A 24977-nucleotide genomic window follows, 5' to 3' on the forward strand; every position below is an offset into this window, starting at 1 on the left:
ACGAACACATGCTGAATTGAGTGCTGTGCCTGCCTGTGATGAGGAGATTGTGAATAAAAAAAATTATATTAGTCGAATTGAAAATAAACATTTGCATTTGAATGTTAGGACTGCATCAGGGAGCGTCATCAGTAGGGCTGTCGCGGTGAGGGAATTTCCCTTGCGGTAATTTTGAGTGCCTCAATAGCGCGGTATGCGGTATTATCGCCATACACACACACTCATTCATTCAAAGAGAGACGTAATGAAACACGCTGTTGAAATCATTTTAACTTTGAGCGCCACTTTAGTTGACTGTTATAACAAAAAAATATTTGTTGTTTGTCTCAATAAATTGGGTTAATTTAAAAATACAGTGGTTAAATAAATGAAAAAAATTCTATTGCTCTTTGTTTTAAAAAAAGGTTATAAAAAATGTCAATAATTATCGATACCGAACGATATGAAACATTATATCGTTGATCATTTTTTTAGCTATATCGCCCAGCCCTTCAAGATTATATTTAACAGTGTTATTAAATTATTTTATGGTTGCAAATTTAATCTAATTGTAAAAATGGGAAATGAACATGCACAATTAAATATGCAATACTGACTGATACGAAAAAAATAAAATAAAAAAAAACTCTACTTTCCTACAGCAATCCATTCAGTCCATCTCCCCAATAAAAGCTCATTCTAATTCTAAAACCATGAATGATAAGAAACCATGCCCTGCTGAATCAATGCTGAAATTGTTTTAATGACACAATCAAATGCCAATGCTAGGAAAAGTTCATTTGAATTTTAAGGTCATCGAAAACATGAAAAATAAATGATGAGCAAATCTCAGGCTAATAAATAAAGAGGAATGAACAAAGCAAACTAGTGAAAGAAAGAGAGGGTCTCTTTATTTGTGTGTGAATGAGACACTTGGCACTGGAGTGACAGTAGTGGTATAACGACAGACAGCTTTGTAAACACGCACTCTGCAGTCTTTCAAAGGGGTCACACACACACACAAACAGCTGGCATTAAGACAAAGAAGCAACTGTGCATCAGATGAAAGATTCAGTATTGAGGATTAATGTGACGTAACATCGCTGTTGTTTATCTATGTTTGTGCAGGTCACGTGCCGCCCTCACACTAGATCACAACTACTAATACAATGTATTTCTCTTTGCTGCTCATCTCTGAATAAACTGACTTTGGTATATTGTTGGCAGAAAAACTATTTTTCCATGATAAGGTTTTTCTCCCAACCAGCTGTGACCCCAACAAGACACCAGAGTTAAATCTCACTGTTCCAAAATCCTGCTCCACAAAACTGTATATAAATAATGACATGATGTGTCAAATTTAACTTTCATGCTAAGGTTTTTTAGGGTATTTCAGACTGAAACTGGATATTCAATGAGAAAAACTTATTATGCACAATGGTTATTCCAATGAATAATGTTGGCTATAGTGTTGGGCGATATGCTCAATTTTCATATTGTCATAATGTCAACCTGTGAGATTGCCGATACACTATATTATCGTGCTAATTTATTTAATTATTTATTTACGTAGTTTCATTGTTGGAAGCGAACCAACTGCAGTGTAAGGCTAAAAACAGCCTAATGTTTTTAATGTGACTGAATTTGTATTTAACATGATACCAATTCAATAGAAACATAGTAAGTTACTAATCATAACAAGGCTTACATTTCCTCAGTTATTCAAAAGGCAGCTACAGAAAACGAGCAAAGAACATTTTCATTACCAAAGAACATCATCACTCACTCAGTCTAGTGCGAGTTTATGCACTTTAAAAAACACTCCTCTTTTAATCAGTGAAGCTGTCTACATTGTATGATGAATAAATCTCTTATACTTGCATTGCACGTACATCTGCACTTTGTTGTTTATGATGAGAGAATTTGCGAGTAAGAAATAGTCAGTGCGTGCTGAACAAAAACACTAACTAATAACTCATCTGAACGCCTCTGATTGGCCATTGCATTCATAAGCTCAACAATATCGTGTGTGATTGGTTATAATGCGCAACACTGTAAAAACACAGAAAACGAAATATAATGGAACAAATAAGCCATAATATTAATTAGACAGTATTACTGGCCTAATAATAATAATAATAATAATAATAATAATAGGGATGTAATGATTACCGGTTTGACGATAAATCGTAATAAAATACCCCACGGTTAGTATTACCGTTTCATATTTTAATTATCACTATAACCATATTCGATTACCGCGATTTGAACAACTGAGGATAAATAAATACTGTACTGCACAGGGCTCCAGTGTGCAACCAAATGGGCTCATTTTGCGATCATTTTTCCTGCCGGTGCGACAAAATTTTGTGTGCGGTCGCATTGGCGCGACCACCGCATTGTTTAACTCATAAGCACTGCATTTCTGTTGCATGTGAGAAACATCAAACAGCAAACGAAACTGAAAGCACAACGAAACCGCGCTACTCGTTTGAGCTGCGCAGCTCTTCGAGTGTAAAGCCTGGTTTATACTTGCCGCGTCAAGAGTAGCATGTGGTGTATGCCATGCCTCATCTTATTCGTTATTGTTAATAAACGTTTTATAAGCTAGTTTGTCATTGTATCTTACTGTTTTATTGTTGTTATGCTTTTTAATTAAGAATAACAATGAATCCATCTTTTGTTTTAGTCTTAAAAAGTGAAATATGTATAGATAACACTAGGTGGCGCCAATCCCGCATAAAACGAGTGTGCCATGAATTACGTAATGTAATGCGTGTTGTAAAGATCGCGAATAAAAACAAACGATTTGGTTTTTAAAAAGCCTTTTTCCAAAAGGTACATCTGGAAAAAGGGGGGTCGTCTTATAATCAGGGTCGTCTTATATGGGCCAATACGGTAATAATTGTCTTGATATCATCAGTGGCATCAGCCACAGGTGATATCTCTGACTATCGTCGATACACGATCATCTATCGGCACAACCCTAGTTGGCTCCATGACAAATTGCTTGCAATGTCCCCTATATGCATTTCACTTTGAATAAAGGCAGTTAAAGGGGTCCTATTATGCTTTTTCACTTTTTCAACTTTAGTTATTCTGTAATGTTGCTGTTTGAGCAAAAAAAAGATCTGCAAAGTTACAAAGCTCAAAGTCCACTTCAAAAGGAGATATTTTATTTAACAAATATCACTTTTCAAAAACTACAACGAACGACTCGTTTGGACTACAACGCATATTTTCCGGGATTTGTGGTATCACAAATATCGACGAATGGGACGAGACCTGGTTGAGCTGCACTAGAGAAGGCAACGAGTGACATCACTATGTCAGAGACACGCTAGCTTTCCCAAGGCAGACGAACTTAGAGTGGTTACAATCATCTGTGCATAATATTTACACTGAAGCTCGCAGGCGGCTATGGTAAGGGGCATGGCATTTCCCGACCAGGCGCCGAGTGCTGCCAATCACAACACACACTGGCCCAGCTAACCAATCACAGCACATTTCGTATTTCAGAAGGCGGGCCTTCATTTGATACAGGAACTATTCGAGCCATTCATGCCAGACTGGGGAGAGAGGTGTTGTTATAATGTAAAATATGTTAAAAATAATGTGTTTTTCTAACAACGTAGTATGAGAGCCTGTTCTAGTACACCCCCAAAACAAAATCAAGACTTCGTAAAAGAGCATAATAGGACCACTATAAATAAATCAACGCAAATGTAAAGGTAGAAAAAATATAGGGCAGGACTTTTTGAAGACCATCTGAAGTGATAGAGAGGACAGATGTTGAAAAATAGGCGGCCTTGATGACTTCAGTTGAAATATAGAGGCATTTGTGATTTAAGATTCCGAAGACTTTTATATCCTTCAGAATAGGGAATCCCAAACTTTTTTGTAAGCCGAACAATTTTTGACAAAATATTTATTTTAATATTTATTAATTTTAAAAAACAAATCTCTGATTACAATTAATAGTCACACATGCAGGTTAATAGATAAAATATTTAATCTTTAAGAATATTTAATGTTTTATTTTCATTGATTTATTTAAGAATTATTTATTTTAATTCTGCATTTTTATGATTCAACTAATTATTTCATTTTCATAAACTCACAAATCCCATGCAGTTCCCTCATGAACCCACAAGGGTTTGCAAACTCCAGTTTGGAAAACCCTACCTCAGAATAACATGGAATGATCAATCGTCACATGAAAACAGCGTCATAGCGTCAATTTTCATTTCATGTTGACTTTAAACTTCCAATATATTCTGACTGACTGATTTAGTTGTCACAGCATTTTTCATTTTCTTTGTGGACAAATTACGTGCTGGAAACCTGTTGCGTGACGTCAAGTCAGGACGCAGTTTAAAACTCCAGCTAAAGCCCACCCACGCATCTGTCTCTGTCCTGGCGTACAGGAATAAACATTTTAAGTGTACATATCCATCATCCCTTTCCAAACTCGGATAAAGCATGTACGTCTCTGTCCTTTCTCTTTCTGTATGATTCACTGTCATGAGTAGCTGTGATCCAACCCTGGATGGAGTCCAAGTAAAAACATCCTTTCCTGGATACACGTCAACCGTCTTCCTCATCCCTCTCCTGATCCAAGACACTCCCTTAAAAACTCTAACCATCCCTTTCCTCTTTTTCCGATTCTCCTGCAGTGTTCCCTCTCTGGAACCCGATCTACTGACTGCCTGCTTTTATTTATTGAACAGGTCCGATTTCATGCCAACAATAGGGGGGAGATATGTGGGGAGGTGGGTCGCGCCCTGCCTCTCTCTGCTATTGCAACACACATTCAGGACTGGAAGCTTCCATATTGTGGCACAGGTCTGCTGCTTTTTATATTACTGTTGGGTGTTTAACAGCACTGGCATTGTGTGTGCCCACAGTCAGGCACATGTGTGTTGCATGCATTTAAATGCATTCGTTTCAAAACAGCCCTAAATGAAGATCTTTCTAGATTAGCTCAATCGGTCTCAGCATGGGAGAAAATGCAGTAGATTTGGAAAGGATCAGGGTTGTGGCAAGTAATCATGCAATAACAACAAGAAGCAATGAGGCTAATACAACTCCAATGAAAGAGGATATCTATTACAGGATGTGGGCTGTATCCGAAACTGCCTGTCAGTCAATTACTTAACAGAAAGGGCTTTTGAGACACTAAAACATCAATTCATCAATTTGTTAAGCTTGACACAAACTCATACTCACATAATTACGAGACACAATGTAAGAAAAAAGACTGTTTCAAGGCGAAGACATTTTCAAATCCTCAGTTCTACAATGATTCTATTCTCTAAATGAAAGTAATAGCCCAAAAATGACATCATTTAAGACTGCTCTTTTCCATACAATTACAATGAACAGGAATGAAGCTTTCAAGCATCAAAAAGGACACAAAAGCTCCATGAAAATATAAAAAAATTGGTCCATAAGACACCTGTACTGTACATTCTTCTGACGTCATACAAAAGCTTTGTGCATGAAACAGACTTAAATGTAAGTTTTAATTCAGGAAACTTTGACATAATCGAAGTAGCACTATCCTATTAATTAAAGTGCCCCTATTATGCCTTTTCGAATATTACCTTTCATGCAGTGTGTCATGTAGCTGTATGTGAACATAAACTATCTGCAAAGTTGTGAAGCCGACAGTGCACGATAAATAAAGTTATTGTCTATCAAAAAAACGAGTCGTCAGGAATTCAAATCTTATTCTGTTACGGCTCTACGTCATGAAGTAACAGGGACGATTATCGCGCGTGTTTATCGCCAGCATTTTTCGACGCGTCTTGTGTGTTCATACCCAAGCGATTTTCACTGGCGATGAGCCGAGTGAACGTGCAAATTCACTCCCTGACATTAGTCGGCCAGTTTTTAACGAGGCGCGTCGAACCAAAAAAACGAGCCCGATGCATTTTTTTGACAATGACGTTTTGCGCGCCGGTGTGCACAATCACATTGGCGCCCTTTGTTTAGTCACGAGGCGTTAAACGTCGGCGATAATCGCGCGCGATATTCGTCCCGGTGTGCACAAGCCTTTAGACAAACATGGACAATTTTTTTGATACATTTATAGTCCATTTTTGAAATCTGAATGCTTCAGTCCCCTATTCAATGTAACTGCATGGTAAAGACTAAGAGCAACTAGCACGGTCTTCAGAATTTCTCCTTTTGTGTTCTACTGAAGAACTTAAGTCAAATTACATGAGGGTGAAGAAATAATGACAGAAGATTCATTTTTGTAACTACTGCCCCTTTAAAGCAGTATTCAAATGTCATTTACACATTTTCTAACTTCTGTGTTTCTCAATGCTTCTGCTTTGCTTCTAAGTAATTTAAGACAGCAGAGCTAAAGCTATCTCTTTCTCTAAACACTCTCGCACGGCACTTAGTTCACTTCTCAGAGCACCCAAACTTCCTCATTCCATTGCTTTCTCTGGGTGCAATGTTTCTAGGCTGACTTCTCAAAAACGAGGATGGGAGGTGTATCTTTGGCAGGTCCGAATGGAGTTTTATGGGGAAATCCAAGGTTCACAAGAGACCGTGCATGGGGAACTTTCCCTGTACAAACACTGTCTTGAGAAGCACAACCCAGATGGACACGGTTACTGTGGAGACCAAGAGGTTTGCAAGCCTGTGTGAGAGAGGACTTTCTGAAATGTCACATTCTCCCAGACACACCTCCCCCCACAAACACAACCTTGAGAGGCTGTTCTTTATTTACAGGCCATGCAGAAGACAATCTCCTACAGACTACAGAGCATCTAATGAGGCTACTGGACTACGGCCCTCCGCTCAGGCTGAAAGAAGCTCAAATGATTTGCAAAGAGGAATGTTTTTCCACAGAACATTCAAGAAAAACAAGACAAAACTATCAAACAATTATCTATGAGAATGTGAAACACCTAAAATACCACAAGGAAACACCTTTTTGGACAGTGATGGTTCCTGTTACCATTTATGAAGTTCAGAGCAATTTGCATTAGTGAAATAAGGATCTGAAACAAGTTTTACTTTACAAGTATTGAAACAAGTATTACTTTACATAGCGCCATCGTTCGACAGAAAAAAAAATACTCAGAAGTATAAAAGATGTTTAGTTGGCCATAGGTGTGTGAATCTTTGGGTAAACAGCTAATCTGGGGTGCGTTTCCCAAAAGCAAGTATGGTCGCAAATTCTGTCATTACCAGTAGAGTTCAATGGAACTAACGACCATAGTTAGCTAACAATGATTTTGGGAAACGCACCCCAGTTCGATTCACAGGTTTTCGATTCAATAATGCTTTATGCAAACAGAGAACAATTCTATTTCCTGATTAAATGAGATTCATTTTGATTCACAATTCATAGGTTTCTGATCCGATTCAAAATCAATCTAATTCAACTAACAATGGAATTTATTTTGATTCAATTCTACTCATGATTCATAGGTTTTTGATTGGATTCAAGAACGATTTTGCAAATTGAGAATTATTTGATTCTATTTGCAATGAAATTCAATTCAATTTGACAGGTTTTTGATTTGATTCAATAATTATTTATTAATTAATTATTATTCCTATTTCTCAATTAGATTGGATTTCATTAAAATTCAAATTTGAAATTTAAATAAATAAAATAAAAATCAGGTTTTTGATTTGATTCAAAATAAATTTGATTGCATTTTATTCATGAGTCATACTGTAGGTTTTCGATTGGACTCAAGAACGATTTTGCAAATTCAGAATTATTTGATTCTATTTGCAATGTAATTCAATTTGATTTTGATTAATGATTTGACTCTTTATACATATAAAAGTATTCCATATGCCATAATAGCCTATTTTTGAGAACTGTGAGGGCACAAACATGCTGCACTGTTTCCATTAATTTGCGCATATACTGTAACTACTTTAATGTTTACTTTGTTATATTTTTAAATAACGAATGAAAATTATCTAATCATGATAGCATTTTAAACCCATTAATACTCAAAACAATTGATTTACAATTCCAAAAACTGTTTCCAGCATGATGCATATGAATCAACAGAATTTGTAACTTATCATGAAATTTAGCAAACTGAAACAACTCTATAGAGACCAAAATACAGAACTTTACAATTTACCACATATAATACTATTTTGACTTACTTTGTCATTTAGACAACACAAAGTCATATGTTATCACTGACTCATTGAGAGAGGTGTCATTTAGATCCATGTGCAACATGAGCAACACAAGGTCCCAAGAACACAGCTGGTGTTCTAGACAAATGGCAGCCATCAGTTGTTGCGCGAATAGTAGTATCCACTGAATCTGAATGGTGCACATGACATAAAACAAACTGATATCAATTACAGTACACGGGCTGAGAGATGCAATGTAAGCTTACTGTTGAGTCAAGGAGTTTCAGGGGACAATAATGCTCTCTCATACAGACAATGCCAAATCTCTATTCCCTGATGATTTAAGATGTCATTTTTCCAACGTCAGTTGTGGCTGGAAAAGAATGCCAGGAATGTTCCCAACTTTCTTTTCTTGGGCTACAGTGGAGTGGAGTGAAGTCTCTACATGTTATGAACATAGCCTGCACACAGCGAATCTAATCAAAATGACATCTGGTAATGGAGGCAGGTCAACAGCGGCCTCTCTGTAAAATCACAAATACAATTTTGAGAGGCAGGTGATGTTTTGCAGGACAGCTGTAGTGCATCAATGTATTAGCTGCTGTCATGTTTCATATACAAGCTACTTCTTATAATATCAACATAACAAGGCTCGAATGACAAGCATAGACAGAGAATACTACTGCTGTCTATATTAATAATTCAAACCCTCCACGTGCAACAAGGAACGTATTCTACACATAGTTTTCTACAACAACACCTACACACTGATGGAGCATTTATACTGTATTCAAATATATTCCAAGGAGCACTAACAGTAACTGCTACAAAACAGCTTATTCATACACTGAGCTCTCTTTCTCTATTTATAATTTTATTTTTCTTTATAAATTTAAATTTTATGTATATAAAATTATATATATAATATTCATTTCTAATCATATATATAAACTTTTTATAGTTATACACAATTTTTTGTATATAATAATATTTTAAATATTTTGCATGTCATTCTAGGTCCAATTACTAGCTTGCAATGCCAGAAAAATGGGTACAGCATTTAATTTCTGTGAGATATAAAAAATATGGTTATTTTGTCAGCAATATAAGACTTTGTTTATGTTTTATTTTATGTTTATATATTGTAATGATAATAATTCAATAAACTTAGCTTAATATCAGTTTGAAACCATCCTGTAGTCTTAATTTATTCATTGACATAAATGTTTGTCAACACTTATTTTTCAATACAATAGTAAATAACTGAAACATTATTTTTGTATCTGATGATGCTGGCCCAAAGTGAGTCAATGGTGAGAAATTTGAAAAAAAAATATATATATTGAGGCAGAATATTTAGAATAATTCAAAATAAAAAAAATTACATCTGTTTTGTATCCTGCTTGTCTTGTTGTTAGTGCATATTTGTAACATCATTGTCTACTGAAAGCTCTAAAGAAAAAGGCATAAACCGGTTTCACAGGTACTAACTGCATCAGAGGTCTGAATGACAAACAACACAACAATGTTTGAGTACATCGGATTTAAAAAAACAGACAAATAAGAGCGTTCCGTTAATCTTTTGGTAAATACAGCACCGTTACGCTGGCCAACACCTATACAAGTGTATTCTGCGCTGATGAATAGCACACATAGTTTGATTTAGGTGAATGAATGGTGTCCCAAAGTCTGACACACTACTGCTGTCACAGCAAGAGAGACAACTGACTGAACATCATCAAACCTACATGCGGTTTCAATTGGCTTGTGGTCCTTCAAAACATATACTGTTACTGTTCAGTTTGATTGATATGGATATTTATGGTTTACCATAGCTGCCACAGAGTCACCACATTTGAATAAATGATTCATGCTTTCCTGCAAATGTAAGTACACCTAACCCTGCTTAAAAACACATCCTTGTCTAAGCTGGTTTGCTGGCCTCTAAGTTTGATCTGGTTTGTCTGTTTGCTGATTTTAGCTATTTCAACTGGTCAGGAAACTGGGTTGTCAACCAGTTAAGACTCATAAAACCAGTTTACCTTCAGCCTGGCCAGGCTGTGAGACCACCATCTTAAACCAGCTTAGACCAGCAAAATATCTTATGCTGGTTTAAGTTTTTCCTTTTGTTGTATATATAGCTCACTGAAGAATGTCACTGAATGGACTTCCTGAACTAATACGCCCCCTTAACTGAACTACTCAAAAGTTTTGCGTATCACTCTCAGCTTTTTGATCATTAATGACTTTTAACGAATCGGTTGAGCGAAGATTCAATCAGTGACTCACTCACAAAAGAGACTCACTGACTGTAACAGTGTGACCTGTTGAAAGAGCAACAGAACGAATCAATTCAGAAGATTCGAATCACTAAAAAGAATCGAAATCTACAGCACTAGCGCATAATCGTGTTTTATAATGGAAAAAAAGTAAATAGATGTGCATGTTAGTCGATGCTGGACAAATATATGATACGCAATTCCCTCAGCACCGCTATTTATGCGAAATACAGCAGTATAACAGAAGACACAATGTTATAACTGAACCACTCGCGGTTTATCTTCAGTTCAGGATGTAACCGAGTCTATAATTAAAACCACAATACTACGAGCTTCATACAGGATTAAATACAAGATTTCATTTACCTGTGTGATCACAAATGCCCTCAATGCGATTAGACTGCGTTGCTGAAAGGCTCAACTAAAAACCGACAGCAAGGGAACTTTCCAGTGGATGTTCGTGCTCGTTTCCCTTCTGCCATTAACTTTGTATCGTTCAATGTTGCTTAGAAATCAAACATCAAATGAGGGCAACAGGCGTTTCTCCCGCCTGTCATTACTTGGCTCACGCGTTGCAGTTGATCCGATCTCGATGGTTATTCTACGCCACGGCGGGATCAGCTGTCATCCCAATGGAAGTCCCAGCAGGCTGATCCTCGACTCCCTCCATGCTGACATCAACATCAACATCAACACACCACCCTCTGCTGAGCGCAGGGCTCCCTTCAACATGCCTGAAGGAAATTCCTAGTAACACAAGGTATTACGTGTCTGTTGACTCCTCAGCTTTTGAAATGAGGGAAATAGTCCAGTGAAATTACAGTCTGTACTGCTAATCTGAAACATATGGATATCGTGATATTTTATTTCACTGTTCTGTAGTGACACTACGTCATATAAAGGCAACCTGAAGTCAAACGGTTTGTTACATTATGTTACCGTATATGTGATTTTTTATAGATTTTAAAAATGATGTAGGTTGCAAAAACGTTTAAACAAAAGAACAAAAGATTAGAAGTGTTTGTTCATCTCTGGGCACTCATGGCATGTAGAAAAAGATCAAACTAAAATACTTAAAACACACTTTTCACACTAACAAAACGAACTATTTGTCTACTAATAGTGGACATACATGCACCACATTAGAATTAGTAATTTTTAAGGAAGTTATTTGGTAAAAAAAATAATAAAAAAATTAACTTGAAAAACTTTAATAGGGCAAAATTGCTTGTTGCATTGTAAATGACTTTTGTCTGGGGAAAATTATTTTCACAAATATAGAAATGGTTTATGTATATTTTATTCTACGTATATTAAATTATTATGTAATTTTACACATTCATATTTTTGTGATTGACTTTTATATTTTAATATTAAATGTCGGGGGACATGGGTATGCGACAAAAGGCATGTAAGAAGTAGAGATAAAACGTTTCATATGACCATGATATAACAAAAAGAAATTTTTTTTTACCAGTTTTAACAAAATCAGTCCTTGGAACGTAAAAGTACCCAAAGTTGAAGAAACACCATTATATTGTCTAATGTACAGATACAGAGGCTAATACTGTCTGATTATGGTTTCAAGGCTCTCTGAGATATTCTGCATTGCGTTTGATGATAGTTAGTGGAAAGGACAGCTTTATTGCTTTGTGTAGACTCATCATTGTCAATATTATTGCAACAAGGGAACATAATGTTTTAAGACACTGCCAGAAGTAAGGTTATTTTTGCTGTGTCTGCATTAACCACGACTTCCTTATATATAGAAACAATGAAAGGAAGCTGCCTGTGAGGCCCTTGTTTGTAAGGTAGTGCAGAATGGTTACATCAGATTTTAACCTCTAAATAACACACATCATTCTGTGCACAATCCAGTCATCACCAATACCTGTCACTTGACTCGGATTCCCTGATAAATTTGGTTACAAAACTCAAGCCAAGTGGGCATCCACTAGACTAGAGTGAGGGCAGATAATAACAGTTGCTGTGTGGGATTCATTGTCATATTCAGCTCTGTGTTGTAAGCTGCTCTGACACAATATGCCCACGGCATCTATGAGAAAATGCCAGATCTGTCATATCCTGGAAGCATGAAAAGCTTCTGTTGTCCTCTCCTACTGTGACATTTTCATTGAGAAAGACCATGTGAGCTTGAGCTTTTTGTTGCCGTTCATTCTTGTTGATGTATTCCTGAACTTTGTGTAACTGAAGCATTCTCATTTACAATGAAATCCTGTCACTTCATTTTGCAACTGTTTAGACAGTTTGTTCATGGACTGTAAATGACAGATTGTTGATCTGATTTGACGCAAACCACTTATAGGTGGTATGAATCATCATTTTTCTTGGCACACTTTTTACACAAAATTTCCTTCATTTTCAATCTCATTGACGGCGCAGCTCTCCAAACATCATTATTCTTGGTTATGAGAGATTAAGTGTTGCTCATATTTTCCAGCTGCAGCGACTTCTAATCCTTGTGCGCAACAATACATTTTCCTTTTTCCTGTTATTCAGAGGGCACTGTTATTCTGTTTGTGTTGATAACCGGGAAGAACACAGGAAAATATTAGCACTGTTTACTTTAAAAACAATAAATAATATTTGCATCTAAAGCAAATGTATTTTTGATGAATCATTTTATTGAAACATTCACTGCAGAATTAAAAACGCGGAATGCTCGTTATTATATATTCAGTCTGTCTTGATGTTCTTGAACTGATTGTTCTTGCACTATTCAAGAAGATCATACTGAATATTAAAAAGTACATTTTCTGGTATTAAAATACTAAATTATAGTTTTTTTTAAGCTGCAGGTTTTAAAAGAAATTGTTTGGCGAGCATATTTTCTTTATTTTGATGTTTTTCCTGTTGAAACTGGAAACTAGATTAGATAATTTAGCTCCACATCTTTTGTTACTATGTTTTCTGGTATATTCAACACTTTTCAGCAGAGTAATGGCAGTGGCCTGACCGAACAGCTACAGCACTGACCCCTAGTGTTCCTGTAGCTTCAGTAAACATAAGTATGCTTACAGTTGAGGATTTAATAAGAATGAGATTCTTTCTTAAATATGCATTGAATACAGTATATTAATTGGAAAACACAAATGATAGCTGATTTAAAACACTTTATGCAAGCTTCTCAACAAGAGCTTGCATAATCGAGAGGAATGTAGACTTGCAGCTTGATGTTTTGTGAATAATCACATGTCAAGATTTCAGCGCATTGAGAAAATGATTTCCAGATAGCAAAATATTGCTTTAGGGGGGAAAAATTAGGAATTCCAACATATCTAGGCAACTAGAAGCAAAAATGAAGACCTTCACTCTTTTATGGGGTATTTGAATTATGGTGTCTGTCTGTGTACCATGTAAGTATTCTGCATCTATCTATCTATCTATCTATCTATCTATCCATCCAAAAGTATATGCATACATATTATTCATATAGTTGCTCAGTCTATGAATGAGTCTGCCAATCAGCACTTTGCATATTTGTAGAAAAAGCACTAGTGTCTTTTATGTGATTTTTACACAGGGATGTACTCAAGTTAGCAGTTGACTATCTATACAACCTTACATATTGCTGTTCTAATTTAAGCAAAGAACTTCACCTGAACTGTTTAATATAGTTTTCACTTCAAATTAGTTTAGGAAGTACATAGATCATTTCAATAAAACTGTACTTTGCATGCAAATGGTGAACTAAAATATGCCTCGTTTAATGAAACATCACATATTCACATTTAAAGATCATATGAAGAACATGTATATGCATGTGATTTTTTTAATCACAGTAAGTGCGTATTCAGTAGCTTACTGAAAATTTAAATACATTTTTATAAATATTCACACATGCTCATTACATTAAACATGTTCATATTCCTAAAAACAACTTGTCCAAAGAGTAGATAAAAAGACCAACCTTATTTAAATGATAAAATGTTTATTTTATTATTATTATCCACATGGGATAATTAATCTTATACTGATCAACCTCTTATCATATTCAGACAAAATTTGCAGTAACAGTCCATCTAAATGTCTCTATTAATCTATGATTAATTTCTCATAGAAAGAGAAATATCTTTTGTTTACAGTACATTACCTACCTTTTCCAATTTCCTTTATAATCCAAGCCATTATAAGACATACATATATATTTATGCTCCACAAGAACATTAGAGCAATATATGGATTTCACAATGAAAACACTTTTATGCATTTATACAAACAACAGAGAATCTACATGACATAGTAAAGTGAGGTTCCTGTGCACACAGTGAGTGTCCATGTTTCCCTTTGTTGTTCTTCAGTTTAAAAAGCAACGACTTGTTTTGTCTATGTTCTTGCTCTTTATCTTGGGCCAAGGTTGGTCGGAGGACTTTTAGCTGTTGGTGAACCTTTCTTGTTGGGATAAGCTTTAACATTCAAGTTTGTCCCTTTTGGTTGAACTTTCAAATAGAAATCCAACTGGAAAGAACAAAAAAAATGTTAGTCTATTACTGAAAAAAGTCAGTAATGAATAGTGTATTTGTGATGTTGTTTATCACCTGTACAGCTTCAGCCGGTCCCACTGTTACTGTTTTGGTAAAAGGTTGGTAACCTAGTGCAGAAGCCGTCACTGTGTAGGTACCCGGCAAGAGCAGACGGAAATAGTCTCCATCCGTTCCTGAAACAGCATTAGATACATTAAATGAAGTATTAAAGCTCTCTACAACATCAGCTTTTAAATGTAGAACAACTCTCACCGCTGGTGATATCATGGTTTATGCCAGCCACAGAGATCACAGCATTGCTAATTGGGTTGTTGTTCTCATCATAGACCATGCCTTTAATCCCATGGTGCACCTGGAGGTCAGGAGACAGTCCAGATATATGTCAATTAAGCGTTTGGTTGTGGTCAGGCACTGCACTCAAAGTGGTAAACCGATTCCATCCATTACTTTAAATGTGCTGCTGAGAGGTGTATAGTTACTTGAACTCACAACAAGACCCCTGAAGCACTATATCAATTTCACATTATAAGTATCTAGGGACAGGTTAATTACCTGTTAGTGCCATGGAGAACCAATTTGTCCTTGTTACTTGTATTTGCTAGAATACTGGCCTCCTTTTTCTTGTTTGCTTTTGAATACAAAGCTCTTTCTCAATTTGTTCAATGTTTTGAATGCAGAAATGGAGTTTGAACTTCTACTTGTTTCATTACAGGCAGACATAGCTGAGACTAGAGCAGTGAAACAGTCAACTGTGAGAAGAGTTCCTCACCTGCTCCATGTAGGACACCAAAGCCTCTCTGTTGGCCAGCCACTCACTGGCGAGAGCCGTCGCTGGAGGAAACTTATCACAGCTGAGCTCCAGAGTAATCTCAAAGCAGTTTGTGTGGAGGTAGTTGAAGTCCTGCATCCCTTCAGAGACATTGATCGATAATTCTTCTTAAAGGGTTAGTCCACCCAAAAATGAAAAATAGGCTGCGTTTTACTCACCCCCTGGCATCCTAAGTGTATATGACTTTCTTCTTTCAGACGAATCCAGTCGGAGTTATATAAAAAATTGTCTTTGATCTTTCAAGCTGTTTAATGGCACTCAGCGGGTGTTGCAGTGCTTCAATCCAAAAGAACTGAAATAAAAAGTGCCCATCCATTAAAAAAAAAAGTGTCTCACACGGCTCCGGGGGGTGAACAAAGACCTCCTGTAGCGAATCGATGCGTTTTTGTAAGAAAAAATATCCATATTCCACATTAAATATATATTACATTCTTCAGTGTTGGCCAGGGTCAGAAATTAACCAGTGTTGGAGTCAAAAATGCCACAAAATATGGGAAAGATGCTCTACATATCTTAAGTATTCACTGGTTTTTAAATCAAATATTTCGTAATATTTGTATTGCGCTCCTAAATTAATATTTTCAAGAAAAACGATCACTCATACACAAAAAACATCCATGTGTACACAAAATATGAACAAGAATACTGTTCACATGCTCATGCTTTACCATTCTCTGCTGTATTTTTTTCTTATGCAAAAGTTTTGTTTCCTTTAATATTCATTTAAGTTTTGTAATATGACCTTATGAATGTAAAAAAAAACTACCCCCCTATAAATTCATTTTAAAATCAATTTGAATATTTGCCCAAGAAGAAATTATTTCTTGACTGGCATATAGCTCTAAACTAGAAAACAATTCTTTTAAAATAAAAGTGCTTGTAATTCCCAAATTTCAGCTAAATTACAAGGCTTCTAGATGAGACAAAACCACAAGCCTTGTTGAAGTAATTGAACGAGAACTGTGGTATGTAAAATATAACCCACCCTTAGACAGAGAGTACCAGCTGGCTCCATTTGTGATTCCTTCATCAAAGTAATCGCCGCAGTTCCAGCCCTTATGCATCCAGCTGTGGCCGTAGGAGTACGTCTTTGCCAACTATACACACATAGTGCACAAACACAAAAATCTGTAAATATTCACCAGAAAATTGGGGAAAAAACAACAGCCAACTCTTTATTAGTTAAAGTGTATGATTTCTGTGCAATTACTCTGCTGGGAAAAAAAACCCATCTTAAATCAGTCTAAGCTGGGCTGTTTGTCTAAATTGATCTAATTTGGCTGGTATTTCTGCGATTTTGGGCACTTTTCAGCTGATAAGACATCCTAAACCAGCACCATGAAATGGAGTTGCAAAAATAATGACTGATTTCAAACAGGTTTCACAAACACTCCCTCCATTTGCCATTGGTCAAGCTAACAGATAACCCTGCCCCCCAAAACACACCATTGATTGAGTCTGTGTTTCCTCTGTAATGGTTAGATAGGGCCACAGAATCACAGTGATTACACTTTTTCAGGAAAATAAACGTACAACTGCCCTACTTTTGCCAACTGTTTCTGGACATTAAACTTTTTAGAAAGTAGAAAATTATACACTTAACGTTTAAATAAAAAAAACAACATACCTTTTTGAATATTTTCTCATCGGGGGTAGCCGAGTTAGATGTTTTGCCTCTTATCCGGGGTTCGCGAGACTTATCAAAGGGGTAGTTAGCGACTACAGCGCCACCATGGAGGTTAGCCGACAGAACAAAGTTGTAATTTTGCATCCATTTTATCACTGCTAAAGTCTCCAGCTCAACCTGCAAGAACCAAGAATACAGAGAAAAAACTATTTGAAAACATGCATGCTGTGTGCATTATTTCAGGCTTTGTTTTAAGTTTTTTTGCCATGACACAGCGTTCTGGAATATTCCTTCAAAGCTGTTATCTGAGAAATCTGACATGTGGTAATGTATCCCACAAGAGTTGGAGGGATAATAAACCTCCACCTGGCCCTGTTGTATTAAGTAAGATCAGTCTGGCCAGCTCCTTAGAGATGGCTGCTGGGTATTGATCCCGTTCTTGCTCTGTTTTGAGGAGACGTTGTATTTATTATGCATGGATCTGTATATATAAACATCCAAGGGTCCCTTTGGCCTCAGCTGTCATTGACGAGTCGGGTTTCGTGCTGTGAACTCACACAGATGTTTCTCTCCCTGCTTAGCTCTGTGTAGTGCGAAGCCCACGCTGGGGTCAGAGGGTCACGAGCGGGGTTTGATGTGAGAGTGACAGCTCTTGACTCACAGAGAAATGATTGGAACGTGTCATACTCCTCCAACTGCAGTTCTTCTGTTGTTGTCCTGAGGGATGTCTGGCTGCCAGTGAACATACTTACTTCTCCAAAGCTGGAGTTCTCATTCTAGACTGAGGAAAATAAAGAGTTGTTCCTGGAAAGAGCTGTTTAAATGGTTTGTATTATTCTGATGGGCTCCAAAAGTCTGGCAATTATTACATAAAATCAAATTCTGTACTATATTTCAAATAGGCATATTTGTGAACTAATTTGTGCTAAAGGTCAAATGCTTCTGCTTCCACTGAACCACAAGATTTTCTTTGTAACATTCTTAAGTCATGATGGATAGCATGGATCCTCGCAGATGAGATTGACTTTATATTACTCAGCAAGTTGTGAAAGGCTAACCAAAATATCCAGAGCTCATGAAGACTAACAGCAGTACAGGCTAAAAAAGTCATTTAGACAGGCCAAGGCTCTCCATTTTGTGAAAGGTGGGCCTGTTGGCGGTTGATAGATAGCAGACGAGAGCTGGGTGGGTTACTGACAGACTAATGGAGAGCTTAATTTTGCTGTCCAAATGTAAAAACAAAAACGTTTTTCTTTGCAATGCAGGATACTGGCTTTATCCTGTATTTTACTTCAGATTGGAACAGTGATTTTTCTGTGTGTATGTACATTGTTAGGGCAATAAAAAAGTCACCCCATGAAAACATATACAGAATGTTGCTATGATGAAAGCAGCAACACCAATGTCATGGCAGAACGACCCACAGATAACTGAATCTGGGATTCATTCCCAGTCTTTCACAAAGTTCTACACATTACTCATTACATGTTTATTTAATTAGCAAATATTTTGGACAATTTGAGATTTGTATACTTTTTTCTTAGTGTCATTCCACTTTTTTTTTTCCCTAAATCAGTCTGATAATATGTTTGATTTCCCAAGGAAATAATTAAACAATACCAATTCCGCTTCCTCTTAAAGATTTTTAGCTCCAATAATGATTCTTTTTTGCCTATATTTTGAATGAACAGTATAGAAATAGACAGAATTAATATTTATTAAAAATGCAATTGTTTCAAAAGAACCTTTCATTCATTTTTGGAATCAGAATATACTGTCCGTGCTTTGTGTTTTTGATTCCCTAAAAAAAACTGGCTTATAAAAGTCATGCGACTCAGGAATCAGACTACACTGGTTGTGCTGAAGGTTTCTTTACTCACTAAAAAGAATGCATTTGGTTTTAGTATTATGTTGAAAACAGTTGTGCTGCTATTTTTGTAAAAAAATCTTTTTTTCAGGATTCTTTGATCAATAGAACAGCATTCAAAAGAACAGCATTTATTTGAAATAGAAAACTTTTGTAAAATTGTCATTTTTCATAAATTTAACACATCCTTGCTGAATAAAAGTATTAATTTCTATATTTAAAAAGTATTATTTAGTATCTATTTAATAAAATAAATAAAAAATCACACTGACCCCAAACTTTTGACCAGTAGTGTACATTAAATGGTTAGCATATGACCTTTAATGTATACAAACATTCTGTGTTATCGTAACTCTTGCAAAGTGTATCTTATATTGTCTGAACATCTTTCCGCACTTTCAAATCGCTACACAAGCTCCATGACTAATTGCGTGACTGGTCTCTCCCACTCATCTCATTCTGAGCAGACAGCAGTAGCAGTGTATGAGACACTGATTGATGCCCACCTGTAGTTCCCAGTTGTCAGGCAGTGGCAGGTGGTGGTTTTGGCCATTGTGCTTCTCGTAGTAATACATAAGAGCATTCAGGTCTGGGAAGTTGCGGTTCAGGTCCACCTCCTTTGCGTTTCCACGTCCCACTAAGTAGCCGTTGAACTCTGGACCCTGTAAATCAGAGAAAAGAGCAAATCATTTCCTATCCTTTAAGTAACCTTTGGGGAGAAATATCACCTTTTAACATTCTCAATATGTCAAGTGTGAAACTTATACCTCAAGTGGTTTATTGTGCTTGAGTGTATTGCGTAAGCGAGCTAGACGATGTTAAAAAAATCCTGTCTGATGCTGAGGTGGTTTTTCTCTGCTAGTTCATGTCTGCTCCAGTGAGACGCTTGTTAACTGGGTGTGTGTGGCTACATTCAACATTCACCACCATTTACTGCTGGACATATAATTAGTCTCTAAGATCAAGAAGGAGTCTGTATTACTGTAATTTTGCATTCTAGATGTGTGAACGTTGTACAGTAGGTGTATGGATGCTTTGTTCAAGAAAAAAAACTTTTTTCTTGAACAAAGAATTTTTGTATTTTTGTGTGCATTGTTTTATATTTGGATGTTATTTTTGTGAGTTCTTCTGGTGTAATTAGTCTCAGAAGAAAGTCAGCAATGCACTCTGGGATATGGCTGATTCCTTCATAACAAACTGGGTGCCACCAGAGACTTACAACACTCCCACGCCACAGCTGCCATACTGAATAAATAAGTGTATACATATGCATGGTCACGTTCACACCATGAGCTGTTGGTCATGCATTTAGAAATGTGCCGTTTTAGTACACTTGTTTTACAATGTAGATTAGCTACTAAAGGCTGTATACCTGCCTGGCTGCAACCTCATATCCATCCGGGTTCATCGAAGGAAGGATGTGGATCCGTGTGTCATGGATGAGGTGCGTGATTCGCTCGTTTCCTGCCCGGTATTCCTCGCACAGGAACTGGGCTAAGTAGATGAGCAGCTCCCTGCCAAGCACCTCGTTCCCATGCATGTTCCCAATGTACTTGAACTCGGGCTCCACTGAAAAACACAGGTCAGGTGACCACCAGTCAGGAAGTCATGAGGTCATAGGGTCACATCTGTGAATAGCATGCAAGCAAACAAGTTCTATGCATGCATATGAAGCAGTTCAGAAGCAACAACCGCATAAATTGAGAGCCAATATGCATATTAAGCTCTAAAGGGTTGCCTACTAAAAATTTAAAGAGATTTTGTCATAATTTTTCAGTTTTGTTCCAAACCTGTATGACTTCCTTTTGTGGAATGCAAAACAAGAAAAGTACTTTTTTTAATACAATGAAAGCAAATGGAGATATGGTCTCCAGAGAGCACCATACAAGTAGTTCATACAACTTAAACATTACATTCTTTTGCCTTTTGAAGACATATATGACTTTTATATGAGGAACAGACCTTATTTATTTACAGAAAATTATGGAACGACATGAGAGTGAGTAAATTATGACAGAATATTGACAGAATCATTCTACAATGTGCAAGTGTTTGAGTAAGATGACACCATAAATGCTAGTATCAAATATGAATGAATTCAAATTCATAATTTTCCTCCTACAAAAGCTTTCTGAGTGTTTAACAGCGCAGCAGGCCACTTTCATCGAAATTCCTGTCTCACAGCCAGTTGTCAGTTCATTATTCACAATTATCTCTTCTAACAAGTACCAGCAGATTTCCGTTTGTTCTTTTTTGATGCGGAAGTGAGTGACGGCGAGATCGCAAATCTAATTAGTCACTGTGTGCAGGCAGACTCATCACGGTCTTCCCATTAATCATCAAATAATTCAATTAACAGTGCTGTGCCTCTGCTCAAAGAGTCACGAAACGAGTGACCTCGACATTAACGCATGAAGAGCAAACATTTTTCGGGATCTAAAGGGTCAGGTCACAACGACTTTGCCCACTCTGCTGTACCGGTTCCTGTTTTTGTACTCCATGAGGAACATGTATTCATCCTGCAATTCTCTCAGGGGTTTTACCTTTGTACTCATATTGCCAAGAGAAGCAGATCTTTACATCTGATGGCAAAGATTCATTTGCTTTCGTAAGCTGATTTATTAACTCCTTTTGTTGATGGATCTTAACTACTTCCAGTAGCTGAGAGCGGAATGTGTTTTGAATTTGAGTGAACAAAGGAACAAAGTCTACAGGCAAGAACAAAAAGGAAAATTTTACTGCAGCAGTTGCTTTTTCATATCTCGTAAGATATATTGGAGTTCTGAAATATCTTTCACTGAAGTATCAGACGAGTCTTCTAAAAATGTGTGAAAATAAAGACAACTGTCGACACACAAAATGAATATGATAGCATAGCCTAGATAACTTGGTTTCTTTGAGAGTTTGGTGAGAAATGTTTAAGCTTATGTAAAGACTTTTGATTCCAAACTTTGGTCAATCTGAGAACAGTTTGAGAGATTGTTCTCCTCTGGAACTCTAGATGAGACACATGCAAGATTAATGAGGTCTTGTTCTCAATAGAATCATCTGAGAAGCAGAAGTGTGCATTTGCTCTCTGTTTCTAGAAGAAACAACTGAGCTATTAAAGAGTCAAAGGGTCTATCCTGTGGGAATGTTCTTGTTTTAGATCAATGATAAGACTGATGTTTGCTTCTGCCTGCAACAGTTACATATAACACTCACCACATCTCCAGGCACGTACTCCCCCCTTAAACCCATTACTGTCCATTCCTAGATGCAGTTTACCGTATGTGAGTGTTTTTTGGAGCAACAAGATAAATCAAGTTGACGGTCAACATTGGCTGGCCAGACAACCCAGTGAATAACCGGCCAAAGCGTTATATCAACAATTCTGTTAAGTGCTATTCTCAGAAAACAGCCCAAATTATGCAATCAAACCCAAATTATTACTTCACCAATCAGTTCTGGCAGCCCTACTGCTTCAATAGGAACATGCTAGAGTTTGCTTGAGCTATATGGGTGAGGAATTTAACGGCTTGGTACAAGAGTAAAGAAAAGACTCACATGCTTCATGGATGCCAGGATTATCACTGAACTCCAGGACATATAGGTGCCGTCCCTCTACGCTGTGACCGATGCTGTAGATGCGAGTGATATAGGGGCATTCGCTTTGGACGGCAAAAAGAGCGCTCACCATCTCCTCATAACCATGGTGCTGGAAGTCAGACGCCCTGGTCAGCGAAGCCTTGAGCCCCAGAAGCAGCGCCCCAATCCAGATCAGAGAGCTGCCTGACAGCATGGTCCCAGACTGCTCCGCAAACAGAGCGCCACTTCTTTTCCCTCACTCTCTTTCTCGATCCTGCTCTCCCCGTTTGCCTCCTCCCTCTGGACCTCCTCTCACTCCCGCTTAGAAGAGCAAGTAAGGACGGCCCCTCCTTTCTCTCTCTCTCTCTCTCTCTCCCGATTCCCTCACTCGTACCATTTGTGTGTGTTTACTCAATTGGCATTGTTGGAGAAGTGAGAGTTTGACATTACATATGACACCTCAACTTTGGCTTCACGCTCCTCGCACACTAAACCTCCCCCTCTCGTGTTTTTCTGGCAGTGCTAGTTGAGCATTTCATTCCTGACCTGTGGTTTGTCTCTGACTAGCTTTTAAAAGCATGATTACTGGTGATTTAACTAAAGGGGAATAAAAGCAAACAGGAAAGGGGCGAAATGGAGGCTTTATTTTGGGGGAAAGGGATGTGATTAGCATTTATTCACCCACTTTCACTCCAACACTAGCTCATTCATTAACTCAAAGTAAACACACTCGGAGGTTAGAGCTTCTACAGGGCATTCTGGGAAAACAGACCATGGGGGACCAAAGGTTTCAAATGAGGGTTGTGGAACTGGCCCCCTGAGGCCCTCTCCCCCAGTCACCTCTACCATAAACCCCAGGAGCTGCTGTCAGTCACACTCACTACAACCTGCATGTGAGTAGGGCAGGTGTTGCTTTGTTACTGAATTTATCTCCATTCTCAATAGCACCACCGATGGAAATGTAACACCTATTGCATCGACCAAACAAGCAGGAAGTTTACTCAACTGCCCATGTGTTTGTGTCACTACTCACTATCATTACTTTTGCCAGACTAGCCATTTGGCTTAAAAGTCAACCTAAAATCAAAATGCACAGTTCTTATATATATATATATATATATACACACACACACACACACACACAACATTTTGAATTTATATTATAAATAAATATATTTTTACTGAATATTTCAATTTTTATTATAGATGATTTATTCAAACACATCATCTTTATTTTTTTTTTTAGATTGAGTAATGCATCTATTTTATACACTATTATAGTAGTGTATAGAGCACTATACACTTACAGGGGTGCACATAAGTGGTGCGCATGCGTAAAAAAAACTTTCATTAAATAAACTTACCAGATTTGTACTCTCCATTGCAACTGATAGCTTAAAAAAAAGAAAAGAAAAAAGTGATTTAATAAATATTCAATAAATACCTACCTACTTCATGATGAAGTACATTATAACTAAATTTAAAATTACTGCTTTTGACTCACATTCTTGGTCATGGGCACAGTTGATTTCATCTGTAGGAGAAACAGATAGTCTGATATATATATATATATATATATATCTCTCTCAAAAATGGAAATATTTATTACCAGTACTGAATTTTTTTTCACACTTATTACCAGTATTTAGCTTTTTAGGAATCTCATCCGAATCTTTCACACATATGAGGTCAGTGTCTACTGGCCACTTTATGCACGTCTTGCCATCTCTATAGTCTATCTGACATGACTGGGTTGAATTGTGAGACCTACAAATTGGGTCATGTCCATCCATCATCTTAAAGCAAGACACGTTTTCTGCAGTCTCTATAAATTCCACTCTGAGCTTGCACGTTCCTACAAAAACAAAACAGAATTTGAGATTTGTTAATGCAATTTAACAGCAAAAGGTTTTCAAAAATGTAACTTGTACGAGAGTCACACTATCATAAAGCCCTCAATTTACTATATAGCTTACTGTTTATTATTACAATGCACTCTGTTCAGATCAGATATTAGACATCAGATGTAAAATTAACCATAATGTAATGCAGAGATGGCATTCAAGTGGAAAAACATACAGACACTTCATTAAAGAATCACAGAAAATGTGAGCTATAGTATAAGGCTTTAGCGCATTCCAGCTGGTTCTGGTAAGCTGCAGTGAAACACAAATTGTCTTGTTTTTTTATTTAT

General features: G+C 37.0%; 2 protein-coding genes across 3 annotated transcripts in view; both read right to left on the reverse strand.

Moving 5' to 3' along the window:
- Positions 1–11052, reverse strand: part of LOC107755522 (dynamin-binding protein-like) — a 65219-nt gene extending 54167 nt beyond the window's left edge. For both annotated transcript variants that reach the window (XM_016572335.1, XM_016572334.1), the window contains exon 1: positions 10755–11052. The gene's annotated coding sequence lies outside the window, so the exon portion shown is untranslated. The remainder of the gene's footprint in view (positions 1–10754) is intronic.
- Positions 11053–14303: 3251 nt separating this feature from the next.
- LOC107755523 (carboxypeptidase N catalytic chain-like) lies at positions 14304–23485 on the reverse strand. The gene is made up of 9 exons (XM_016572337.1): positions 22763–23485; positions 20589–20785; positions 19723–19878; positions 17350–17526; positions 16708–16819; positions 15663–15802; positions 15146–15245; positions 14948–15066; positions 14304–14867 (listed from the first exon to the last, which is right to left on the reverse strand). The coding sequence occupies exons 1-9, from the start codon at positions 22995–22997 to the stop codon at positions 14751–14753; spliced, it is 1353 nt and encodes a 450-aa protein (XP_016427823.1). The 5' UTR covers positions 22998–23485; the 3' UTR covers positions 14304–14750.
- Positions 23486–24977: the final 1492 nt, after the last annotated feature.

The sequence above is a fragment of the Sinocyclocheilus rhinocerous genome, unplaced genomic scaffold (assembly GCF_001515625.1).
Source record: "Sinocyclocheilus rhinocerous isolate Xijiao unplaced genomic scaffold, SAMN03320098_v1.1 scaffold140, whole genome shotgun sequence".
Classification (NCBI taxonomy): domain Eukaryota; kingdom Metazoa; phylum Chordata; class Actinopteri; order Cypriniformes; family Cyprinidae; genus Sinocyclocheilus; species Sinocyclocheilus rhinocerous.